At 37.9% G+C, this 24,629-nt stretch overlaps 1 protein-coding gene across 1 annotated transcript in view; it reads right to left on the reverse strand.

The window, feature by feature from the left end:
* The window catches only part of ST8SIA1 (ST8 alpha-N-acetyl-neuraminide alpha-2,8-sialyltransferase 1), a 140,393-nt gene that overhangs the window by 28,877 nt on the left and 86,887 nt on the right, over nt 1–24,629 (reverse strand). The window contains exon 4 of the mRNA XM_017522970.2: nt 21,743–21,835. Coding sequence (XP_017378459.1) covers nt 21,743–21,835 — 93 coding nt within the window. The remainder of the gene's footprint in view (nt 1–21,742; nt 21,836–24,629) is intronic.

Raw genomic sequence — 24,629 nt, forward strand, 5'->3', positions numbered from 1 at the left:
TATCTTTAGGTGCTAATCATTTGAGTACTCGTGTATTTTCTTTCTTGACCTAGACCTACAAAGAATGCCACAGTGCCAAGTCCTGAGCCTGGTTTCTCATGTCCAGCAAACAATCATCTAAAATTTCTGCTAAACTGAGGGAAGATCTTCTGCTCCAACGGACAGGTTGCCTGATGGCTAGGGAGTCATAGGCAGAATTCAATTCTTCCTTTAGTGATAGAGATAAAAATTGCACCTCCAGCTGCACTGTGCTAAGGGCTCTTCTTCTTATCTTCCCTCCTTGGCTTCCTTAAGTCTTCACACAGCTCTGCCTGCAAAGTGATACTGCCTCTACTTTTCACTCTCTACCCATAGCAGTGTTGTGTATTGTGAAGTATAGTTGTCAAGTGGACGAAGACAGAAAAGAACTGATAAAGAGAAGAAAGGGCATGGCCCTAGCCAGCTAAGAAAAGAATTCACACAGCTTTGGGATTTTCTATGTTTCTTTGCCAGTGGATAGAGTGGGGTTGAGTCACCGTCTTTTCCCATCTTCTTCCCAGATTTCAGTGCTATTCTGGTTCAGCAGGCTTAGTTTAGGATTATGACTCTCAGCCCAACACCCTCCTTGCCGCAGTTAGTGGAAATTCCCTGCAGATTCTAGCATTTTATTTTTCTCTTACCCTTATTTTTTAGTTCTCTTGTAGATTTTTTTGTCTATGCGTTTATTTACCATAATTTAATTTAAAAGTTGGAATATAACATTTCACCAGAATGGCACATACTAACCCAGATACTTGCTAATGACTCACTGTGTTAAACACGCTGCTAGATACTGAGACTAAAAAGATAAAAGGAGACATAGTCATCGCCTTTGGAGAGCTAAGCCTTGTAACGGATAATACAAAGAAGAACTCTCTAGGCAAAGGACATTGCATGTGTGCAGAGTGACTGGTGAGTGTGGTCCCTGCAGAGTGACAAGTGACACTGGCATCTGAGGCAAATGTAAGGTCCAGCCCTGCTGGGTCTAGAGGGTATTCTCTATGGGTTCGGAGACAAGAGACTCTGGTAGTGGCCCCGAGTGTCTGGACACTCTGACTTTTATTAGCTACAAAACGGGGGGGGCAGGTAAATAGAGTGAATCTTCAAGCAGATCACGTGTCTAAGGAACAAGGCGCCCAGGACTTTCAAGTAGCCAAAGCAGGGGAAGCAAGATGCGTCAGCACTTTATGTTATACTTGCCAAGTAAGAACAAAGGCTTCAAAAATTACGCTACATCTTACTATCTTCAAAAGAGGAACCAGGTGCAGAAGTAGTGAGGGAAAGCAGACATAGTTTGCAACCAACATAGCAAAGCACCACACAGAGACAATTAAGCCCCGGATAGCTGTGGGCTGGGCTGACTGATATCAGTCCTTCCACAAGAGTGTTGGGGAGCAGAGTGTTCTCTGAGTCGCCTAAGGACAGGGAATGTTCCCTTCCAAGGTCTGCTGAGTAAAGGGTGCTTCCCCAAGCACTGGCGCTACCGCAGAGATGTTAGATGCCCTCCAGCAACCCTTCTGCGGGTGTGACAGAGGGCTTGGTTTCGGCATTCAACAGGTTATCTGCTGATTCTACCAATCGATGTTAGACAGGTATTAATGCTCTTGCCTCGTGGCCACATCTTATAGTGTCCCTTATCAGACCCTGAAAACAGCAAGCCGAAGTTCCTAGATAATCATGCATAAAGTTCAAGAAGGCTTTAATCAAGGCTTAATATTCAATAAGACTAACATTTAATCACTCGTGACACTTATTCCCAACTAGATTCTTCTTTCTATATTCTATTTATTAAACAGGAACTGGCTGAGGCTTCCATCTCCTGCCTCGGCACTTATGAGACTTTCCACCCACAGGCAAATGAGACAGTAGTGGAGATGATGACCTGAGATTCCATTTAAAAAGTAATGGGGATCCAGTGAAGAACATTGACTTTGGATTTGAAAAATTCAAAAGGTGAGTGGTGTTGAAGGAAGATCTTAGGACACTATTTCCAGCAAGGTATTAGAATAGCCTGAACAAAGACAATGGCAGTTGAAATAATGAGACAGTAACAGAGTTCATGGAGAATGTAAAAGTGATATTAACAGTGTTTTGTAGATGAATATATAGGAATGATGTTAGTGAGGATGTACAAGAATGACCTTCAAGGACTGAGCATGGTGGCACATGCCTGTAATCCCAAAACTATGGGAGGCTGAGGTGGGAGGATCACTTCAGGCCAGGGATTTGAGACCAACCTGGGCAACATAGAGAGAACATGTCTCTACAAAAATTTAAAAATTACCTGGGCATGGTGGCATGTGCCTTTAGTCCCAGCTACTTAGGAGGCCCAGGTGCGAGGATTGCTTGAGCCCAGGCAGTGGAGTCTGCAGCAAGCTGTGATGGCACCACTGCACTCCAGCCTGAGTGACAGAGCAACACTGGGTCTCAAAAAAATAAAAGAATAGCTTCAAGGTTATCCACCATGGTGACTTGATAGATACGGTGCCAATAACTGTGATGGGAACTACAGGACCACGGATGGTTTGATGGGAGACAAATTCCTCACTTTAAGGACATATGAAACATGAGGTACCTGTGGGAGTTCTAAATGGAGTTGGCCAGTAGACACATAGCTGTCTGGAGCACAGAAGAGAATCAAGGCCTGGGATAGATCTGAACTAGTGGTAGTTCAACATTAGGAACACAAACATTAAGGTGGCAGATGAAGGGAAAACCCACAAAAGAAGCTAACAAGACACAGTAAAGAGAGATGTGTTGGGACACAGGGTGAAAAGAATATCAAGGATGCTGAAACCTGTATTAAGAGCAGCAGAGAGTAAGTAATGTAAGTACCAGTAACTACTAGTGTCACTCTTTCAGGACTTTAAATCTCTGCTTCAAAGTATTTGTTTAATAACTTTTCAAACAAATAATGGCAAGCTCTTATCAAAATAATGCTCTTACACAAATACTCTAATCAGAAAACTTTTCCGTCTAATGAGAATCTGTGTTATGAAACCTTTGCCTTCTGGCGTTTTAGTGATAACAGGCACATGTTATGATCTAGCACATATTTGAGGAATGAAATCTCTTTGTTGCAGAGAATTGTTGCCAAGAGATGCAAACCCTGAAAAAGGCAACCTTGTAAGAGGCTATAGTCTTAGGGGACAGCTGTAGACTCTCTGAATCCTGCCCTCTGTGTGGCTTTGTAATACAGAAGAGTAGAATCTGTTTCCCATTAGTTCTCCAAAAGCCGTCATTAATCTTGTGGTAGCAAGGTCAGCCCTAGGAACAACTACCTGTATGAATGGAATGATGTAAAGAACATAAAGGATTCCTTTCCAATCCCCCACCTAAAATCCCCTCCACAGCCCCCACTCTCAAGACAGTCAAAGTGTCTGCGGTTCCTCTAGTTAAAGAACTATTCTGTGTTTTTAAAGCACTTAGTTTCTTCCGGGTGGCTCCAGTTAAAATGTAAAACCACAGAGAGAAGTAAAACATTACCCCTTATAAACTACTAATGCTTCAACAAAGATATGTTTAACAAATGACTCACTATCGTCTTGAAAAGAGTCGAGACTAGACACTGAGTTGAGGCGATTTGAATCACAGGGCATTGCTGGGGGAGAGGGCTCTTGGACCCAAAAAACACTGCGTCACTGGGAATGGGAGCAAGGATACCACAATAGGGGAGGGGGCAATAAAAAGCAGTATTCCCAAGACTTGCTTTTAACCCAAATTTATCTTTAACAAACATTAAGAGCTCTGGGGCCACTGCCTCTGCCGATTCTGATACACTTCCCAGGGAAAACAGGACCTCTTCTAAGAATCGCATCTCCTCATATCCCAAACAACCAAAAATATGTTGGTGAGCTTGATATTTTGTAATTTGCGTTGTGAAAATAAGTGACTAGCAGTAGTTATTTAATTATATACTTTATAGATATAATTATACCAATTATCTATAAATACATAATAGATTTAATAAATAATACATATATAATATTATATGTTTAAATACTCATATTTGGAAAATTTAATGAATTTCCAAATGAATTGAATGAATAATGCTGCATGTGATTTTCCAAAAACTGATGGCTTGCTGGAAATCATGATTGTGGCTGTTCTGCAAACCCCACCCTATCACTAACACCTTGACTCCAAAATAGATGAGGCTAAAAATTGTATCAAATTAATTAGAATAAGCTTTTTTTCTGATCTGAAGGGCACCACAGAAACAACTGCAAGATGAAATAAAAATTTAAAGCAGAAAAACTAGCCCATGTGGGAAGAAGCTGCTTGGGGAGAATAAAGAAGCATAAGAGTTTGGGATGGCCAAGGATAAACTAATTATTCCACTTTATGCTAATGCAGTAAGCTTTATTCTTAGTCTGGGATGTTGTGATTTTACAAATGCCAGAGTATTAAAAGACAAGAATAAGAATCTCTACGTGTGTGTTGACTGGTTTAAAGTGCTGGGAAATGCTGCCAGTTGAATTTAGTACTGCTATGGAAAGGAATGATTGCTAGAGTTATTCTCATAGGAACCACAAGGAGACAGGCGACCCACAGGACACCAGCAGGAGGGAACAAATCCATTTCCCCTCAAGCCTCCCGAGTGTCCCTCTAGTGCCCCTAATTGGAAACTAGCTGGCAAAGGGGAAACGTGATTTGTAAAATCCTGGTCTCTGCATCACAAACCAGGGTATGGTAAAGTGGTTTTGCACCTGAGAGGCAATCAGCTACTGAATAGCACAGTGGTAAGGCTGGAAACATAAAAACTGGTTGGGAGGTTACTGCAATTATTCAGGAGACACGTGGACCAAGGTAGTGACAGTGGAGGAGCTGAATAATGGTCACAAAATAGGAAAGTAGATCCACCATAATTTAGAAGTGGATTTAGTAAAATAAGCCATGGGGGACTCAATTCAAGGTTTTTGAGCTGAGCAAATGTCCATTTTTTGAGAAGGGGAAAATGACAGAATGCACAGGTTTGCAGAAAAGGGGAAATAGGAGTTCTATACTGGTTATTCTAGTTTGATATTCATATTACATACCCAAATAGATTAGTCAAGCTAGGAATTAAGTATATGAGGCTGGAGATAAAAGAATAGGTCTCAGATAGACTACAAATTTAAAAGTCATCAGAGGATATACATATAGTATTTAAGCCCTGAGATTGGATAAAATCCTGTAGAAAGTGAATAAAATAGAGAAAAGTTAGCAAAGTTAGTGGATAGAGGCCTGGACCACTCCAATGTTTATAGGTTTAAGAGATAAGCAGAAACCAGCAAAAGCTACTCAAGTAGTAGCTTTTTTTTTTTTTTTTTGAGACAGAGTCTTGCTCTGTTGTCCAGGCTGGAGTGGGGTGCAGTGGTGTAATCTAGGCTCACTGCAACCTCTGCCTCCTGGGTTTAAGCGATTATCCTGCCTCAGCCTCCCAAGTGGCTGGGACTACAAGTGCATGCCACCACACCCAGCTAATTTTTGTATTTTTAGTAGAGAAGGGATTTCACCATGTTGATCAGGCTGGTCTCAAACTCCTGACCTCATGATCTGCCCACCTCGGCCTCTCAAAGTGCTGGGGTTACAGGTGTGAGCCACTGCGCTTGGCCAAAAATTAGTAGCTTATAAAATAGCAAGAGACAGCAAATGCAGTGGCTCATACCTATAATCCCAGTATTTTGGGAGGCCAAGGCAGGTGGTTCACCTGATGTCAGGAGTTTGAAACCAGCCTGGCCAACATGGCAAAAGCCTGGTCTCTACTAAAAATACAAAAATTAGCCAGGCATGGCAGCACACACCTGTAATCCCTGTAATCCCAGCTACTCGGAAAGCGGAGGCAGGACAATTGTTTGAATCTGGGAGGCGGAGGTTGCAGAGAGCTGAAATTGTGCCGCTGCACTCTAGCCAGGCGACAGAGCAAGAATCTGCCTCAAATAAATAAAAATAAAATAAAATAGCAAGAGAATCTAAAGAGTGTTACTTGGAAACTAAGTGAAGTAAGTGGTTAAGGAGAGAAAAATCAAATGTGTCATGTGTTCCCAGTAGGTCATATAAGAGAACTGACAACTCACTACTGCAATTGGCAAGGCAGAATTAAGGAAATAACTCAAAAAAATGTCCCACATGAAAGGACATAAGCTTGCAGATTGAAAAGGTCCACTGCATGTCAGCACAACTAATGAAATTAACCCAATCACTAGGCACATCACTGTGAAATTTCAAAACATGACGTGAGGAAGGAGACCAGATTAGAATGCAGGGGTAAGTAGAAATCCAGGTCATACACAAAAGATCAGGAATCACAATGACATCAGTTTTCCAAGAAGCAACACTGAATCTAGGAAACATTGGAGGAACAGCTTCAAAATGCTAAAAGGATTGTCAAAGTAGAAATAAAATCCCAGCAAAAATATCAATCAAGTATAGGAGTAGAATACTGTGGTGGTGGTGTTTATTTATTTATTTTTTAACATTTACTGAGCATGCATTCTTTCACCCTTTCATATCTTCCGTTACTGTCAGAATCTTTGAAATACAGAGTACAAAGTCATCAATCACTCTTTTTTGCCTCCCTAGGAGTTTCACTCAAGTATCTCAAGTTAATAAATCCTCCCTTTCTCGTTTAAGTGGTAAACTCATTATTGACCTCTTAGAGTTTTCTTGTTTTCTCTTCCCTCCCAGTAAAACATGGCTAAGCTGCAATACTAACCATAAACCCCTCCACAGTATCTCTCCAACTACTTCTCAAGAAAAACAAAGGGTCCAAAGATCTAGGTTCAAGTACCTAATCTGCCACTTAATATCTGATTGAAGCAAATCACCTGTCACAAAAATTTTTGCTGAAAAATCAGGATAGTGATAATACATACATTACACACCTCTCAGTGTATCAGTTCTAGGTACCTCATGGTTGTGCGGTCCTTAATATTTTTTCTTTTTTTTTTGAGGCGGAGTTATGCTCTTATTGCCTAGGCTGGAGTGCAATGGCGCAATCTCAGCTCCTGCAACCTCCACCTCCCAGATTCAAGTGATTCTCCTGCCTCAGCCTTCCGAGTAACTGGGACTTCAGGCACCCACCACCATGCCCAGCTAGTTTTGTATTTTTAGTAGAGACAGGGCTTCACCATGTTGACCAGGCTGGTCTCGAACTTCTGACTTCAGGTGATCTACCCGCGTCAGCCTCCCAAAGTACTGGGATTACAGGCATGAGCCACCATGCCCGGGCTAGTATTTTCTTTTATGTGTTACACTTCCTCCAAATTTTCTGTTCTATTTTCTATCTAATCATTTTTATTTCAGAGGAATTGGCAGATAATGTTTATTTAAAAGAAGTTATATTATATCAAATATAAGATATTATTTACTAACTATAAAGAAAAAAAGCCCTGTCAATAAAACCATGACTCAATATTTTTATAATACTAATGTGAATAGTCCTGTACTGTCTCTTCTTGCTGTGGCATTTTTCTTCCATTCTAAGGGACACGACAATTTTTCCTACTTTCATCTGCATTGTCTAGACAATCATTTTGCACACATCTTAGCAACTACTTAAAATAAACCATCATCTACTCGTGATTATTATTTTTCCTTTTTTTATTTTGCTTTACAAGAAAATACAAAATTGCTTCTATTATTTCCCCGAAGTAATTTGCTTACAAATCAAATTTACGCACCACTGCTTTGTTTCCATCTTTATACACAATAGATATTCAATCTTTTTGGAGATACTTTAAATGCCAATCAAACTCAATATGTGCAGTACCAACAATGTACATAATTTAATCAGGAGGACAGCACAGGAGCAGCCATGAGCAAGGTGACAACTATGTACTCACAGTGCCAACTATGCCTCAGCTTCCAACTGGACAACAGAGGCTGTAAGAGGCAGCTATTTCACAGATGTTAAAATATTAAAAACTGTGCCACTCACAATCAATAAAATATGGTAATTGAGGCATGTGGGTAGCACCTCCTTTCTCTGCCTTTTTCTTCATTTGTATTTGTAATAATATTTATCAAATATGATATCTGTCTCATGAATTTATATTCTGCCCTTGTCAATAATTTGCACTGTGATTCTGATTCTCCTTTGTCTCATTAGTATGTGTATGTGCACATGTGTGTGAATGTGTGTATTGTGTGTGTGCAGGTGTGTGTCCAAAGAGATCCAGATATGAAAGCTACCAGCAGAAACTGGTTAAAAATGCATATCACGATTTATAAATCTAATAATACTAAAGCTCTGATTTTAAAAATTCTATTAAACGAATTGAAGAAACTTAGTTACAGAAACTTACAGAGATATGTTCTTATAATTCCAGTTGGAAAGCAAACCTTTTTTTTTTAAATAAAAATATTGTTTTAAACAATATATAATCAAATGCAATACAGTTAGTAATCACTGAGACTATATTCTATTTAATCTACATGGTTCATAGTCTCCAATAAAATGAATTAAAATATAAATTTAACAATAAAATCATTTTTATTTTAATAGAAATATTCAAATACTAATAAATATTGCTGTCTTATCCTTTTTCATGAGGATAATGAAGAAAGTTCATTAATAGCTGAACAATCTGAAATCACTGAATACATAACAACTCTGTGCCATGAATTGTTCACAGATGGACCCCTACCATCTTGCTCAGAGGCTCTTGGCATACATGCAGTTGGTAAGATAATCAGCCAGTTTCATACTTTACACTTAAGTTTGCCTCCCACAGTTAAGCTGGGGCACAAATGCCTTGGCTATAACAAAATAGCTTTGCGAGTCAAAGGTTGTCTCTACATTCTAAAAGGGGCATGCAGTCAATACAAAAGTGGTGTTTCCAAGGATTTCCATCTGAACATCCTTAGGAGCATTACATTTTTGAGGTCCTCTCTGTCACCTCAGTGCCATTATCCAGGAGAACAAACCATGTTGATTCCAAATGAAGGGAGCACATTCCCTTCTTCACACACACACACACACACATACACACACACACACACGTGCACATACTCATGCTAATATTGTATACAAAACTGACAAAAATGCATGGCTATGTTAGGAATCTGAAGAGTCACAGAAGTTGAGAGAATGAAGGGGAAATAATCTCAGGACACACACTTTCTAACAAACAACTTAAAGTTGATTTTAGACATTTCAGTTTATTTCTAGTCAACATGCCTAAGTTTCCCAAAGATTTTTCTCCTCTCCACCTCGTCTCCTGTCTCTAGACCTTCTTTCTTCCTCAACCCCTCTCTTTTGGCTCATCCCAACAATTCTACACTCACCTATTACTCAGATCCAACTCTGGAATCAACACAGGCCCTTGAGTTTCTCCCTGATCCCAAGTAAGCAAGAAATAGTTCCATATACAGACAGCACACTTTCAAAACAAAATTCTGGTGCTGACTGTTAAATTTTTTCTGCCACATTCCATGCAGAGAGTGGTTTAGATTTTCAATCACTAAGCTAATGTTGTCCTATTAGCTTACAGAAAACCCTCCGCACATTTTCTCTTTCACTGAAATTGTAACTCACTGACATTGTACTGATTAGTAAAAATATCCAACTGAAGGACACATTAAAAAGAGAGTTAAGGATGGGTGGATGGGAGAAAGCTGGTACAAATTGTTGACCCAGTGGTCTGAATACACTGCATATCAATATAAATCCTGGGTAAAGATTCTCAACCCGGTACCCTTGCTGGGTCCTCCCCTAATGTTTCTTCACTGGGTGCAACCCACTCTCGGTGGGCCTGCATGAAAGTGCCATGAGAATTTGGGCTATTCTCATATTTATTTATTAATTACATACTAATTTTGTTTTTATAGTAATCTTTGATCTGATCTGCTATTTAACAGTGAAGATTAGAGCTTCACAGAGGAAAAGAAAGAAACAAAGGGACATTTATGTATGAGGTAACTACTGTGTGTCAGGAGCTGGCTTCTTGGTACTATGCTCACCTCTGCTGCTCGCAGGACAAGGTGACTGGAAAGACGTAGCGAACGTCTGACTCTGAATTAAATACATAAAACTTGAAGTTCAAGCTATTCTCACTTAAATCTGGAAGAGCAGGAACCCACACACGAAATCAGGGCTTTATTCATATTGCCTGCTCCTTCAACTCACCAGGCTGCTGTATTGACAAAATGAGTTAACATTAAGAGAAATTATTAAATAACAAGGCCTTACCTTTTTAAGAGGTGCAATCCCACTCTGTCATCCAGGCTGGAGAACAGTGGCATGATCACAGCTCACTGCAGCCTTGAACTCCTCGGCTCAAGTAATTTTTTATTTTTTATTTTTGTAGTGATGAGGTCTCACTATATGGCCCAGGCTGATCTCAAACCCCTAGCCTCAAGCAATCCTCCCACCTCAGTCTCCTACCTCCCAAAGGGCTAGGATTACAGGTGTGAGCCACTGTGCCCAACCAAGGTCTGCTTTTTAAATAATATTTTTCTTCATTATAAAGTTTTGCAACTTTGGAAAATGTTGATTTATTTCCTTAGAGATTTTCTCTGAATATAATTATATATTTTTTATATTTACACATTTATATATTTTTTCATTTAATATTAGAACATTAGCATTTTACCATTTATTAAAACCATTTATGTACATTAACCTATAATACCTTTGCATAATATACCACCAACATGGGTATATCATAAGTTACAAAATCACTGGTGTATGTTTTATGTTTAGAGATATCTTGTTCACATTATCCATTTATGATGTACATAATACATTTGTGTATAATAGAGTTTTTTCTTGTTTTTTTAAGATGGATTTGCAGAAAAATCATGAAAAGTCTATTTTAAAATAACAATTATTTATTTATCAACTTTACTAAAGGTTTGTCAATTGCAGTAGACTTTCCAAAATATTAGCTTTGGCTTTTTGGACCCACTCTGTTGTATTTTTGTTTTCAGTTTATTCTTTTCTGGTTTTTCTTCTTCTTCTTCTTTCAACCTTTTGGAGATTCTGGATTTTAAATTGATGCTGTAATGGGACATATCTTGAGGGTCTTCAGGAAGTGACTGAGTTTATTTTGAATATGTGAGGGATATAAATTGTTGTGACCCAAGGACAGATTATATTTTCTGCGGCAGGAAACTGTAACAGATTGCATTTTCCAGAGATGGCCACAGCAAATCTCCTACCATGCATGCTCTTCTAATAATGTTCCTTGAAAACTCCTCCCAATAAGAGGTGGATCTGTGCTAGAACTCCTCTCCCTTGTACCTGGGTGGGACTTTGGTGGACTTTGTGATTGCGTCAAGTAATAGAGTATGATGAAAGTGATGCTAGGCCACTTCCCATGTAAGGCTATTAAAATGCCATGCACTTCCAATTGTGCTCTATGGACACTAGCTTTGGGAGAGGCCAGCTGGGATGTAAACAGTCCAACTTCCTGGAGTCTGTCATGCTGTGAGGGTGCCAACACTAACTCACAAGGAGAAACCACACGGAGAGCTCTGAGACTACAGGAAGGGAGATGTCTGGCCAGTCCCTGCTGCTCCAAGCCTTGGCCATTTCAACTCCAGCCACCATGTGAGAGATCACGAGACAGGTCTGCTCAGCCTAGTTCTTCCTGAATTCCTGACCCAGAGAAACAGTGAAAGATACTAAAATTATTGCTGTTGCTGCTTAAGACAAAAGGATGACTTGTCACTAAGCAGTAAAAACTGAAGAAGAGCTAAAAGCACTTCAGTCTCCCCCTTCTAAATGATGCAATGTCATTTTCCAGTATTTTAGTTGTCTTTTTTTTTTGATTACACAAATCATCTGCAAAAACAATGTATGATAGAAATTATTTTATGCAGATAAAATTGTTTAGACTTATTGATATGCTTAGCAATTCATTTGCATCCCAGATTTTGTTTCTGGAATAACACACTCTTTTTCTGAGATATATTCTTTAGAATTTCTCTCACTGAAAGACCTTTGGAGGTAAAAAACCTGTGTCTGTTTTTCAGAAAACGTTTGCTATTGAAAAAACTGTTGAAGAAATAGATTGTTGAATATGCATTTCTATGTTGATAGTTTCTCTCTCAGCCCTTTGAGGATATTTTTCCACTGCTTCCTGATGTCCACTTTTACTATTAGAAGAAGTTTGTTTTTAGTATAATTATTCTTTTGCAGATGATCTGTCTTTTCTTCCTGGCTACTTTTACAGGCTTCTTACTATCTTTAGTTCTGTTTCACTACAATTGTCTAAGTTTGCATTTTTAATTTTAATTGATCTGCTTAATACTTTGTGTTTCCTTTACTTGTGGATCACATTAATCATGAATTCTGAAAAAGAATTATTATCTTTATTGTATAGTTACACAATTCCGTTTTAATACAGTCCTTCTCATTCTATCCTCCATGTTTCTGTCTTGCCTTTACATTTTCCATAGCCTCATATCTGGAAAACTATTTTCTCTGTCTTCCAGTTCACCAATTCTCTCTTCAGTTATGTCTAATCTGATGTCTTTCCATTTCAATGATTATACTTTTCATTTCTAAAAGTTCAATTTAGTTCTTTTTCAACTTTACCTACATAATTTAGATATTCTCTTATTGGCTTCTCATTTTTTTTCTATAAAGACTTTATATTTAGTAATCTACTGTACCTGACAATTCAAATAAGCTGGAATTATTTTCATTCCAGGTATTAAACTCATCTGTTATTTTTTGTTTGCTTTTTGTCTCTGAGAATTACACTATTGATGGCTTGAGTGCATTTTGAGTGTTTGCTTATGAGCTATCATTTGTTTGAACATAGTATATGAGAATTCTATGAGCTTTTTTCCAGAAGAAATGTGTGTTTGCTTCTGTTGGAAGCCAGGGACGGCTACTAACCTGGAACCACAATAGGCTCCTTCTCAGGACTTAATATGGGACACCCATTAACATGGCAAGTCCAGAAATTGGTCTCCTTTCCAAGTTTTGGTATCCGACTTTTATAACTCACAGCATTTGGTCTCATTTTTGCTCCCTCATTTTCTGTTTTTGTTTTTTTTTTTTTTTGGTGGGAAGGTAGACATGCAGATATGCTTGGAGAGTTCTCTAAATTTGATGAATACAATAATGCATTTAAAAATATGTTTTATCCAAGAACAAAATGTATTGCAAAAGGAGAGTCCTCTTGAGCAGCTACTTTGATACTATTCTAGCTGCATCTAGTAGAAGCTATTCTAGTCAGCTACATTATCTCATTTATATCTCTCAACAGTCCTCAAGGCAAATAATTTTATACTCAATTGACATATGATACATTAAGTAACTAAGGTTACATAGCTAGTAGGTAGAAGCACTTGCTAGCACTAGCACTAGAATTTGAAAACAAATTCCTTCTAAGTCAAAACTTGTGTTTTTCACTGCTGTTTAATATTGTCTCTCAGACACCAACTCCATGTATTCATATTTTTAGGGGCTTTTCTTTTCTATCTCCTACTTGCTATCTCTAGTTTCAGTTTTGTTATCTGCCTTCTAACTCCCTTATTGCAGAACAGTTAGAATGAATAACTATCAGTGACATCCAAGCCTTGATACAAACACTGATAAGCTGCCTGAGTATGGAGAAAAAAAAAAAAAGAAGTCATACAAAGTCATACAGCAAAAGAGATATGTAAGTTTTAGGAACACAGTTTGAAACATGTATGTACATTACGTGTACACTAAGTTGAATGCAATTTTAAAGATAAATTGCTATAACCTTTTTGAACCCAAGTTGTTTTCCTCAAAGCTCAAGTTATTATTTTAAAAGCACATAAATGACATAAACAATTACTCCTCCTGCTATTATTTCTACATTCTCAATTCCCTTTATTAAACTTAGAGATACTAACTACTGAATAAAATCTCTTGTACTTATATGGGAAGATATTGCTCAGGTTATACCTAAAAATAAATATCTAGGTCTCATATCAAGTCACCTTTCTGAATTAAAAGTTAGGCATTTACAACTTTTAAAAGGTTAACTCCACCATGATTTTTACTCCATTTGTTCTAAAATTGTTCTGTTTCCTAATTCATACCAACTTTTTTTTTAAACAGAGTCTTGCTCTGTTGCCCAGGCTGGAGTGTAATCATGGCTCACTGAAGCTTCAACCTTCTGGGCTCAAGCAATCCTTCCACCTCAGCCTCCAGAGTAGCTGGGACTACAAGAACATGCCACCATGCCCATCAATTTTTTATTATTTTTTGTAGAGAACATTTTTTATACTTTCAGGAGGTAATATGTTTTGTATCTGTGTCTGCACTAAAATCTCATATTGAATTGTAATGCCCAGTGTTGAAGGTGGGGCCTGATGGGAGGTGATTGGATCATGGTGATGATTTCTCATGAATGGCTTAGAGCTGTCCTTGGTGCTGTTCTTGCAATAGTAAGTGACTCATCACGAGACCTGACTGCTTAAAAGTGTGGCAGCTCACTCGTTCTCTCTTACTCCTGCTCTGGCCACATGATATGCCTGCTCTCCCTTTGCCTTCTGCCATGATTATAAGTTTACTGAGGCCTCCCCAGAAGCTGAGCAGATGCCAACATCATGCTTCCTGTAAGGTCTGAAGAACCATGAGCGAATTAAACCTCTTCTCTTTACGAATTACCCAGTCTCAAGTATTTCTTTACAGCAATGTGGGAATTAACTAATACAGAAGTGTTCCCTGAAATTTTTAAATTCCCTTCCGTGGCCACTCCAACATGGGTATGAATGCTTCTGGGAGCAACTTCAGGGCTTGAGGCCATGTCATTCAACTTTGTATGTCCTGTCCCAGAGTAGATTTCAAGAAATATTTGTTGGCTCCTATGTTATTCCTCCTTCTCACTATAAATTTCCAGACCTTCAAATTCCATATGTATACTTTCCTAAAATATATTTGCTCAAGACCAATCTGACAGTCTAAAGAACTCTCTTTTCCAAATTCTACTTCCATAATTTTTCTTTTTCTACTTCATAAAAGAAATTCATGCCTCCTATTATCCCAAATATTATAATGATGCCTTGCCTGAAAGGATAAAAACTGCTAGGCCACCAAACAAAGAAACACTTCCAAATACATGGATTCTGAGAGAATATCCCCTGAAAAAAAGGCAAAAATTTATTTAAAAGAAGTAGAAAGGAGCTGTGCCTTATTTTATTCAGGGGACAAACTCTCTTGACAGTTCCCCATACTGTATCAGTTGAATAATTGAACCTCAGGAGTGAGATGATTATATTAAGTTATACTGTCACACTTTAATTAAAAAGGTAGTCCATCTTTTCTGATAAAAAGTTAACTTAATAAGTTAATTTGACAAAGAGCACTGATTTTGCCATGAGGACATGTAACATCTGAAGAGCTCGATCTGCACTTCGGAAATTCTGACAACATATATTTAAAGCATATGTAAATAATGCCCTAAAAAGTCCATCCTTAGCAACAATTTAACCTATGCCACAAAAATTAGGTTAACTAAAAATAATCAAGGGAATCATGGATTAAAAATTTTTTTTAAGGATATTTGAACACTAACTTCACCACTATGCAATATAGCCATGTAACAAAATGGCACCGTATCCCTTAAATTCAGACAAATAAACAGTACTTGTACAAAAATGTTTGAAGAACAAGAGCTACAGATGGTATATTGATAAAAGGTAATGCTATGTATGAATCTTCTGCCTTCCACCTGCAAAGGCCAGCAAAGGAAGAGAAAGGATAGTAGTAAGGAGTTTAAAGATCCAACTGCCAGATTAAAACCACCTCTTTTCTCCTCGACCATAAAAATGTAATCAGAGGATGAATGTGAATGCAAAGCCCCTTCTAATCTTATGTCTCAGGCACCCTAACTAATCTTTTTGTTCTAGGTACTGTCAAGAAAAATGCACTCCAAACAAGCTATCCTAATAAAGGCTGTAGCAAAGCTCCTTCTTACTGGGAATTTCTTTTAGATACAGCAGTAAGTATTACCTTTTCTAACTTTCTTTTTGTCGCTATAGTTATGTATGCCTCTCATGTATGTATACTTCAGTTTTCTATTCTGTTACTGATGTTTTCTAAGAGAATTTTATAGTGAAAACGCTTCATGCTTGTAACTTCTGAGAGAATATTTTTAGGAGAATCAAGGTTTTGGAGACAGCTATGAAAATTAGCATTTCCACTGCACATCTTTGCCCAATAAGTTTAATTTTTCATCACATGAAAGTACAGGATAACTGCTGATGTCCTGGATTTGCACTGCTTTGAGAGAAGACTATGAGATATGAATAAAATATCTAATATAAATAGGATAATATTCTAATATAGAAATACTGCCTTTCTCACTTCAATATTATTTCTTTCATTTTAGTGTGCCATCATAGTATAGCATCCTCTATATTTTAATCCTTATATACAAATGTTTGCACCCTGTTTGCATATACTGCTAGCCACATGAAGAAGATGCTATGAATGTAGTCTCAGCTGTATTTAACCAAAAGTTTCCAGCACTTGCTGGATCCCTTCTATAAAATGAAAAGTTGACCATTGATGGGTTAAAACATTGTATTCCAATTTGAGAACAGAGCATCACAACACTGACAGTGGTGCTGATAAGGCTCTAACTACATTTCTATTCAAATCCTTTTATTGGCTGGGTGTGGTGGCTCATGGCTGTAATTCCAGCACTTTGGGAGGACAAGGCAGGCAGATCACCTGAGGTCAGGAGTTGGAGACCAGCCTGGCCAATATGGTGAAACTCCATCTCTACAAAAAATACAAAATTAGCTGGGCGTGGTGGCACATGCCTGTAATTACAGCTACTTGGGAGGCCAAAGCAGGAGAATCCCTTGATCCGGGGAGGCAGAGGTTGCAGTGAGCCAAGATCGTGCCACTGCACTCCAGCCTGAGCAACAAGAGTGAAACTCTGTTGCAAAAAAAAAAAAAAAAAAAAAAAAAAAAACTATCAATCCTTATTTTCAAGACACTGAGATCTCTTTTATATAAAACTTACACTCTAGTATACTTCTCTGGAATTCAATTTTTATCAAAAAAGCGAATTGAGAACCTTTAAAATTAACCAAAAGTTGTACAGTCCTCCATTAGTTAGCATATTTTTTGTGATGTTTTTAGTAAAGTATAAATACTGAAGAGAGCATCTAACATACATGTGCAGCCTAAGAAATCATTATGAAGTGTATATCCATGTTATACCAGCCTGGCCAAGAAAAAGAACACTTCCAGCAATCTAGAAGTCCCATTATTCCACACCTGAACCCAGTACTCTTCCTACCCTTCTGAGAAGTGACCACTTATTGTTCCTCATAGTTTTACTTGCTATGTCTGTGTCCCTAGCCATACTGTTAGTTGGTTTAATTTTTAATTTTATAATCATTATTTTAGAGACAGGGTCTTACTCTGTCACCCAGACTTCAGTGCAGTGGCACAAGCATGGCTCACTGCAGCCTTGACCTCCTGGGCTAGAGCAGTTCTCCTGCCTCAGCCCTCCAAGTAGCTGGGACTACAGCCATGTGCCACCATACCCAGATAATTTTGTATTTTTTGGTAGAGACCAGGTTTTGCCATGTTGCCCAGGCTGGTCTCAACTCCTCAGCCAATCCACCAGCCTCGGCCTCCCAAAGTGCTGAGATTACAGGCATGAGCCACCATGCCCAGTGGCTTTACTTTTAGGTCTTAACCACGTGAAAATAATTTTTGGTATAAGTTATGAGGTAGAGGTTTAATTTAATTTAATTCAATTTTTCCCCATATGTAATCTAAGTATCCTAACAAGTTTTGAAATTTATACTTTTTTCACTGATCTAAATATGACATCTGTCATATATAATGGTTTATATATATGTGGAAATATTTGGGAGTATCCTATTCTGTTTCACTGCTCAATTGGTTTATCCCTGCACTAGAGCCACGTTATCTTAATTATAATAGCTTTATAATAAGTCTTAACATCTTATAAAGGAACTTTGCCAATCATTTTTCTTCAAGAAATTCTTTGCTATTCTCAGCTCTTTGTATACCATTTTAAGTTTAACACACATATACACATGCATGCATCATTAGGATTTCCATTGGAATTTCAACGAATCTGTCGATAGATTTGGGTAGACCTGGTGCTGTCACAATACTGAGTCTTTCAATTATGCACATGGTATTATCAGTACATCTAATCAGGTTGTCTAAAATGTCTCTCAGTAAAATTTCATATTTTTTCCAAAGAGGACTTGCTTTCTTGTTTAAGTATATCATATTATTTGATGCTATTGTAAATACAATTTTTTCTTATGTCACAGAATGGAATTGGTATGCACATACTGATCTGAACAGAAACCTTGTTACATTGAATACACTTTTTAAAGTGAAGAAACTTTCACTCACTTTTACAAAATGATTTATAACCTGTGAAAACTCTACTCTCTCCTGTGTGACACATGGATCATGGAGAAAGATCAAAGGGTGTGATGGTGTAATCTTATGACATATTTACTTGATCTTTGACCTAGTTTTCTGGAATGCAACGCCTAAAATCTTTAGCAACTCCAGAGTAATACCTTTTTGGATGTTAATCAGTTGACTGATTAACCCTATGCAGCTTCAGAGTAGGGGCTGGTCACTGGCAAGAATTAAGGCAGGATTCTAGGTTTGGGACTTTCAGCCCCACTCCCTGACTTCTGGTGAGAAGAAAAGGGTTACAGGTTAAGTTGATCACCAGTGGCTAATGGTTTCATCAACCATGCTTGCATAATGAAGCTTCCATAAAACCCCGAAAGGACAGGGCTTGGAGAGCTTCCAGATAAGAAGGTGGAGGTTTCTGGAGGGTGTTATGCCCAGGGAGGGCATGGAAGTTCCATGTCCCTTCCCCCATACCTCAACCTGCGCATTCCTTCGTCTGAATCCCTTGTAATATAATAAACCAGTAAATGTAAGCAAGTGTTTCCTTGAGTTCTGTGAGCTGCCCTAGCAAATTAATCAAACCCAAAAAGAGAGTTGGGGGAACCAACTCTGGTTTGGGGTGGGGGGTGGTCTTGTGGGACTGAGCCTTCCACCTGTGGGATCTGACACCATCTGCAGGTAGTGTTGGAATTGAATTGGAGATACCCCGTTGGTGTCTGCTGCAGAATTGTTTGCTTGCTTGGTGTGTAGGGGAAAAACACAAACACATTGGTGCCAGAAGTCTTCTATGTTGATTATTGTGGGAAAACTCTATTGTCTCCTTGTGCAACTCATGGTTTACAAAAAACGATAAGAGGGTGCGATGGTGAAATATCATGAAATATGTATTCGAGAGCTTCGATCTCATTTCCTGGTATGCATCTCCTAAAATCTTTAGAAACTCCTCAGTGCTATCTTTTTACATGTTAATGAGTTGATTGAAGCCCTTTGCCGCTTCAGCGTGGGGGCTGGCCACGGGACAGAGCCAGACGCCCCCCAACCCCCCTACGGTTCTTTTCACGGTCTTCTGTGTTGTAGTGTGAGAACAGAGGAGAAAGCAGTTTGGGGTTTTTTTCTCTCAGAGATGGTCACTGGTTGGGAGCATGGGCTTTGGAATAAGAGAGGCCTGGGTGAAGTCCAGGCAATTATTAGCAGCTGTGTGTATGAGCAGGTCCCTAGATTCACCACATCACATGTTTCTTCTGTCAAATGCATAAATTAAAATAGTTCCTGACTGTTAGGATTGTTTTAAGGATTAAGCGCCAGGTTCTGCCTAATAAAGAGCACAGAACCTGGCACATATAAATGTGAACTAAATACTTACCAATGTTGGTAATAATTCTTGTTTGTCCATGCTTGTTTTCTTCATAGTGAGCTTAAGTCTTAACCAACAACTTCTACTTTCCTCTTCAAAATTTAATTTTTGACCCTGTCCTTCCTTCCTCTGTATTTATATTTTTTCCCTGAAACAAATCTCTCTCTTTCCCTCCCTTCCTCATTTCCCTCCTCCCTCTCTCCTCATCTTGTTCTAAATCTTGCTCTGGACATTCTTTTTCACATTCCTTTTTAAATCTTATACCAACTCTACATATTCAGGTAGAAAAAAAACAGAATCTTCTGCTCCTGGATACAATATATCGAACGTTTCATTCCCCACCAAAGGAACATGTGTTCCTTCTTAAAAGTTATTTTATTTCCAAATCAAAATAATAGTCACAGATGTCACCTTTGAGGGAAACTAGGCAAAGACAACGTAGAACCTTCTTGTAAATTGTTTTTTGCAATTTTCTGTGAATCTATGGTATTTAAAAATAAATTGTTTTAATAAAAAAATTTTCTTCTGTTCTCTTATTTCTTCTTTGCACTTTTCTGTTTAATTTCTTATAATGACATATATTTGTGTTTAAAAACAATAAAATTACTCTTGTAAGAATAAAAATAAATGCATTTACATGGATTAAATTTCTAAATATAAACCATAAATGCATTAGAAAACTTCAGAATTTTTTTTTCATGGAAGGGAGGAGCATCAGGGTATGAAAGATCATCCAAAGAAATATTGTTTTTATAAAAGAAGCCATAAAGGAAAATACTACATCTCATTGCATAAAAATTTTAAATTACAATAGAATATAAGTTAAAATATGTGTGACAGGCTAGAAGAAAATATTTGCTACAAAGACTTAATATCCATAATATAAAGGGTTCCTATATAGCTACAGAAAAATAATTTTTAAAAGCAAGTTGAAAGTAGACCAAAAATACAAAGGGGCGGAAGACAAAATACTAATAGTCAATACCCACTCAACTCTTTTTATATTCAGAAAAATGCAAATTAAGTAAAGTATAATGTGTCCTTCTTTTTTTTTCACATATAGTATTGTTTTCCATATAAGTAACAAGCAGTCTTATCCATTACTGAAGATAAATGGTATATTTGGGGAGGGTAATTTCACAGTATCTGCCAAAATTAAAAGCTGATTGCATTTCTAGATATCTATTTTGTGAGAATTCTTATGAACAAAAACAAGTAGTGCCACACTGTGAATAAGTGAACACACATATTGTTCATTACGAGAAGGGCCTGGGCCCAGAACATCTGGATATTTCACTCCTAATTGCTAGGGACACAGGAGGGCCTAAAGCAATGCTTAATTCCTCTTTCCTTGGAGAGGGACTCATTCTCTATGATGAACAGTCCTTGGAGAAACAGGTGATAGCTCACTGATGCACTCCATCAACTATAGACTGACCCACCCCCCACCCCGAAGCTCCCACGGCAGCCTCAAAGATTCCAAGCAATTTCAAGATTTCCAGAATTGACACTAGAACAAGAATTTTACATCCACTCCCCCAAATATGATTGAATATAATGTAATGTAATATAGTATACTATTATCACACATTCTAGCACATTCTGACAATATTGCTATTCTAATGCATGCATATGCAGTGGATTGGCCATTGCTTTGTTTTTATTCTTGATATTAATTTGGTTCACCGTTGCCAATCAACAAATTGGGACTGAAGCCAACAAACTGAAAAGTAGCAGTAATGAGTAAGCAGGATATTCTGCTGTTCTTTAAGCAAAACAATTGATCCTCATGTTACTTCTACCATCTCTAAAGGCAAGAAACAGAATCTTAGAGGAAGCATAAATACTGTTTGGATTCCCATAATCCTGCTTTCTTTATTTACAATTCCCTTCTTCATCCTTCCTGCCTCTCCAGATGGTTTTCCTCTTGATTTCCCAAACTGAATTATGCTCACTGCCTTTGAGATGCTAAGTACTTGAGAGGATATCATCTTCATTCCTCAGAAACAGAAGTCATAAACTCTTACCTCTGCCGAATTATGCTGGGATTAGCTGTCACTAAATGACTTTTGGATCCAACATCTTTAGTGTATTCACTTGACAAAGGAGGGAGATTGCATCTAGAGGAACAAGAACGAACATTTTTGAAATGATTTGCATACTTTAAATCATCACTTAGAATAATATGTATAGGAACTTTATTAAAGCTAACTTGATTAGCAAGTAACTGCTTTTTTTTTTTTTAACACCTCTCCCTTTTAATAGACATTAGATGAATAATTAACTATCAGCATCTTCCAAGTGCTGTCATAAAAACCATTCCTGTTTAGGAAGAAAGGAAATGTCAGCCAAAGGGGCAAATGATCTACAAAAAGGAAGAGACAGTAACTAGGGGGTATTTATCCCATTCAAAATATATATTTTTTTTAGAGTCATATTTCTTAAATTTTATTCTGGAACATGACATAGTTGAAAGGTCTGTTAAAGTAATATTGCAATTACAATTTGTGTTCAAAGCACAACAAGGGAATTATAATCCCTCAACCAGAGATATAATACAAATGGTTATGTGGCTGGTAGTGCAGTTCATTCTCTAGTTGATGATTCTCACATAAGCTAGAGGATATTCTACCTTCCCCACAGCCCCAAAGAAAGCAAGAGTAAAACAAAACAGCAAAAACTGGCTATGGACTGGATAACCAAGTTAATCTAATTTACTCATGAATGAAATAGTTCCTCATGGTAGATTGTTGCTGTAATCTTAAGAACCTGTGTTACAACCACTACTGTTAAGTGGATATACAAATTCAAAGCAAAACTTCTCTGCTGATTCTGCATTGTTATTTGTGGAATGGCTAGTATAAACAACATGTAAGCGTAGCAGTATTTTAGGAGACAAAGTATTAATCAACCACCAGGGAGCTCACCCCACATTAGACCCCCTGAGGTTTCTGAAAGTATTTTCAGTAAAGCAACTCTAATGCCTCCGGCAGTCAAAGGGTTTTAGTAAGTTAAACTAAACCACAATATTTATTGAGAAGAGAGGGATACTCTGGAATACTTAATGTGGCAATATGTAGCTGCTAAAGTTGTAGATTTTAGTTTGTTCCTACAATTATGTTACCTGACAATCTGCTTATGTCCTAGGATTTTAAAGCCATGAAACCCAAAGTTTCTATTTTTCTGGCAGTTGAGCAGACTACATATTTACAAATAGAATTAAAAATAAAACACAACCAAAAGACGTCACTATTTTCAAATTGTTTTGTATTAAATTGGCCTTGAACTTAGTGTAATATTAGGTAATAATGATTTGATATATTTTTTCTTATATCACCTAGCCTCTTTTGGGTTTCTTAAAAATTTTAAGACCATTAACCATTTTCACTCCAACATACAATCCTTCAACCAGAGATATACTCTTTTCAAAATACTGATTATCAGCTAGCAACTGAAACAGAACTACCTGAACTTGAATATCAGCATTAAATTTGGAGACTCAAAGGTAATTAATTCACCTAAAGAGAAGTTGGGAGTATAGTAAACAAACAAAATAAATCAAAATATTTTTGAGAAGGTAGGACAGACATTGTTATACCTGAATTAGAGCTCAGCAGAGCGTGGTACACTAGAGGACAGAGGACCTACAGTACCTCTGCACACGCATAAACCTCAGAAGACAGGGAGGAATTAATATATTGTTGGGAAGTTTTTCTTTATTTTCCCACAATCTAAATTATAAGAGTGCTTTCAGGGCCATGATCACTTAAATCAAAGCATGTCTGACTTTTGTGTGTGTGGTCACTGCATAGATGGGTTACTGGTAAAGGCATAATGGCTCATCATGCAAAGAAGTTCAGTGATCTACCATCCCAGCTCAGCCAAAGAAAGAGCACAGGTGATGTTTCCCTGGTGATGGAACAGCCACTCTACTCCCACCCACAAACACCACCCTGCCCCTGTTGCTGTCTTTGGCCACAGTGTCTTACGAATGCTTACAATGGGAAATATGACCAGTGCAAATTCAAATCCCATGACTTTCTGCCTGTGGAACATTAGGCAAGTTAATTCATTTGCCTGACTTTAGTTTCTCCATTACATAAAATGAGGATAATGACTTTTCCTCTTTTACTGAATTGTTGTAAGGACTAAAAAAGGTATATAATATAAAAATTCCCTAACCTTGATGTGTACACTCAATAAATATTCAAAAATGTCACAAATCAGAAATGGCATACAAAAATAATTAAATATACATTTATTATCTATGAAAACTCCAAATGAGCCTGTAGTTTCCATTACATTTTCTTTTGTTACTGTGTCCTCATTTCTTCTCTCCAACCGTATCTCTAACTTGACTCCTACCACATTAGGGCACCTGTAACTTTTTATTACTTCAGTAAACCAAAGCCTCATTTATTTGTAGGTAAAGATATCTTACAAATATTGCAGTCTCTTCTAGTTCCTCAACTACTAAATTTTCCCTACAAATTGCCCCCAGTATCTAGGCACCCACTCAGCTGACCAGCTCAAGTTCTCTGATTTTGTCTCTTATTTACCCTGTGACTATCACCACATCAAGGCATCCTGGGTGGAAACTCGTTTCAGTTGATTTAGAATCTTCCTTTTATCTGCTCTTTGGTGATAAGATACTGGTTTTTCTGGCAGCTACCCACCGGCCAGTTAACCAGTCAGTGGCTTTTGCTGAATACCCACTGAAAGCAAACACAGTGGGCATTATGGGGACTTTGGGTGGAGCCCAAGTCACAGAACCTACTCTTGAGGCATCTACAGTCTAGTGTTTGCCCCGTATCCCATGCGGTTTCCTGAGGACTCTCATGAGGGAGTGAGTTCATGCATTAACAGCGAGGCTCATCAGGCTGTGGTTACTGACTGTGGTCTTGTGATGTAATT

The sequence above is a fragment of the Cebus imitator genome, unplaced genomic scaffold (assembly GCF_001604975.1).
Source record: "Cebus imitator isolate Cc_AM_T3 unplaced genomic scaffold, Cebus_imitator-1.0 Scaffold25, whole genome shotgun sequence".
Lineage (NCBI taxonomy): Eukaryota > Metazoa > Chordata > Mammalia > Primates > Cebidae > Cebus > Cebus imitator.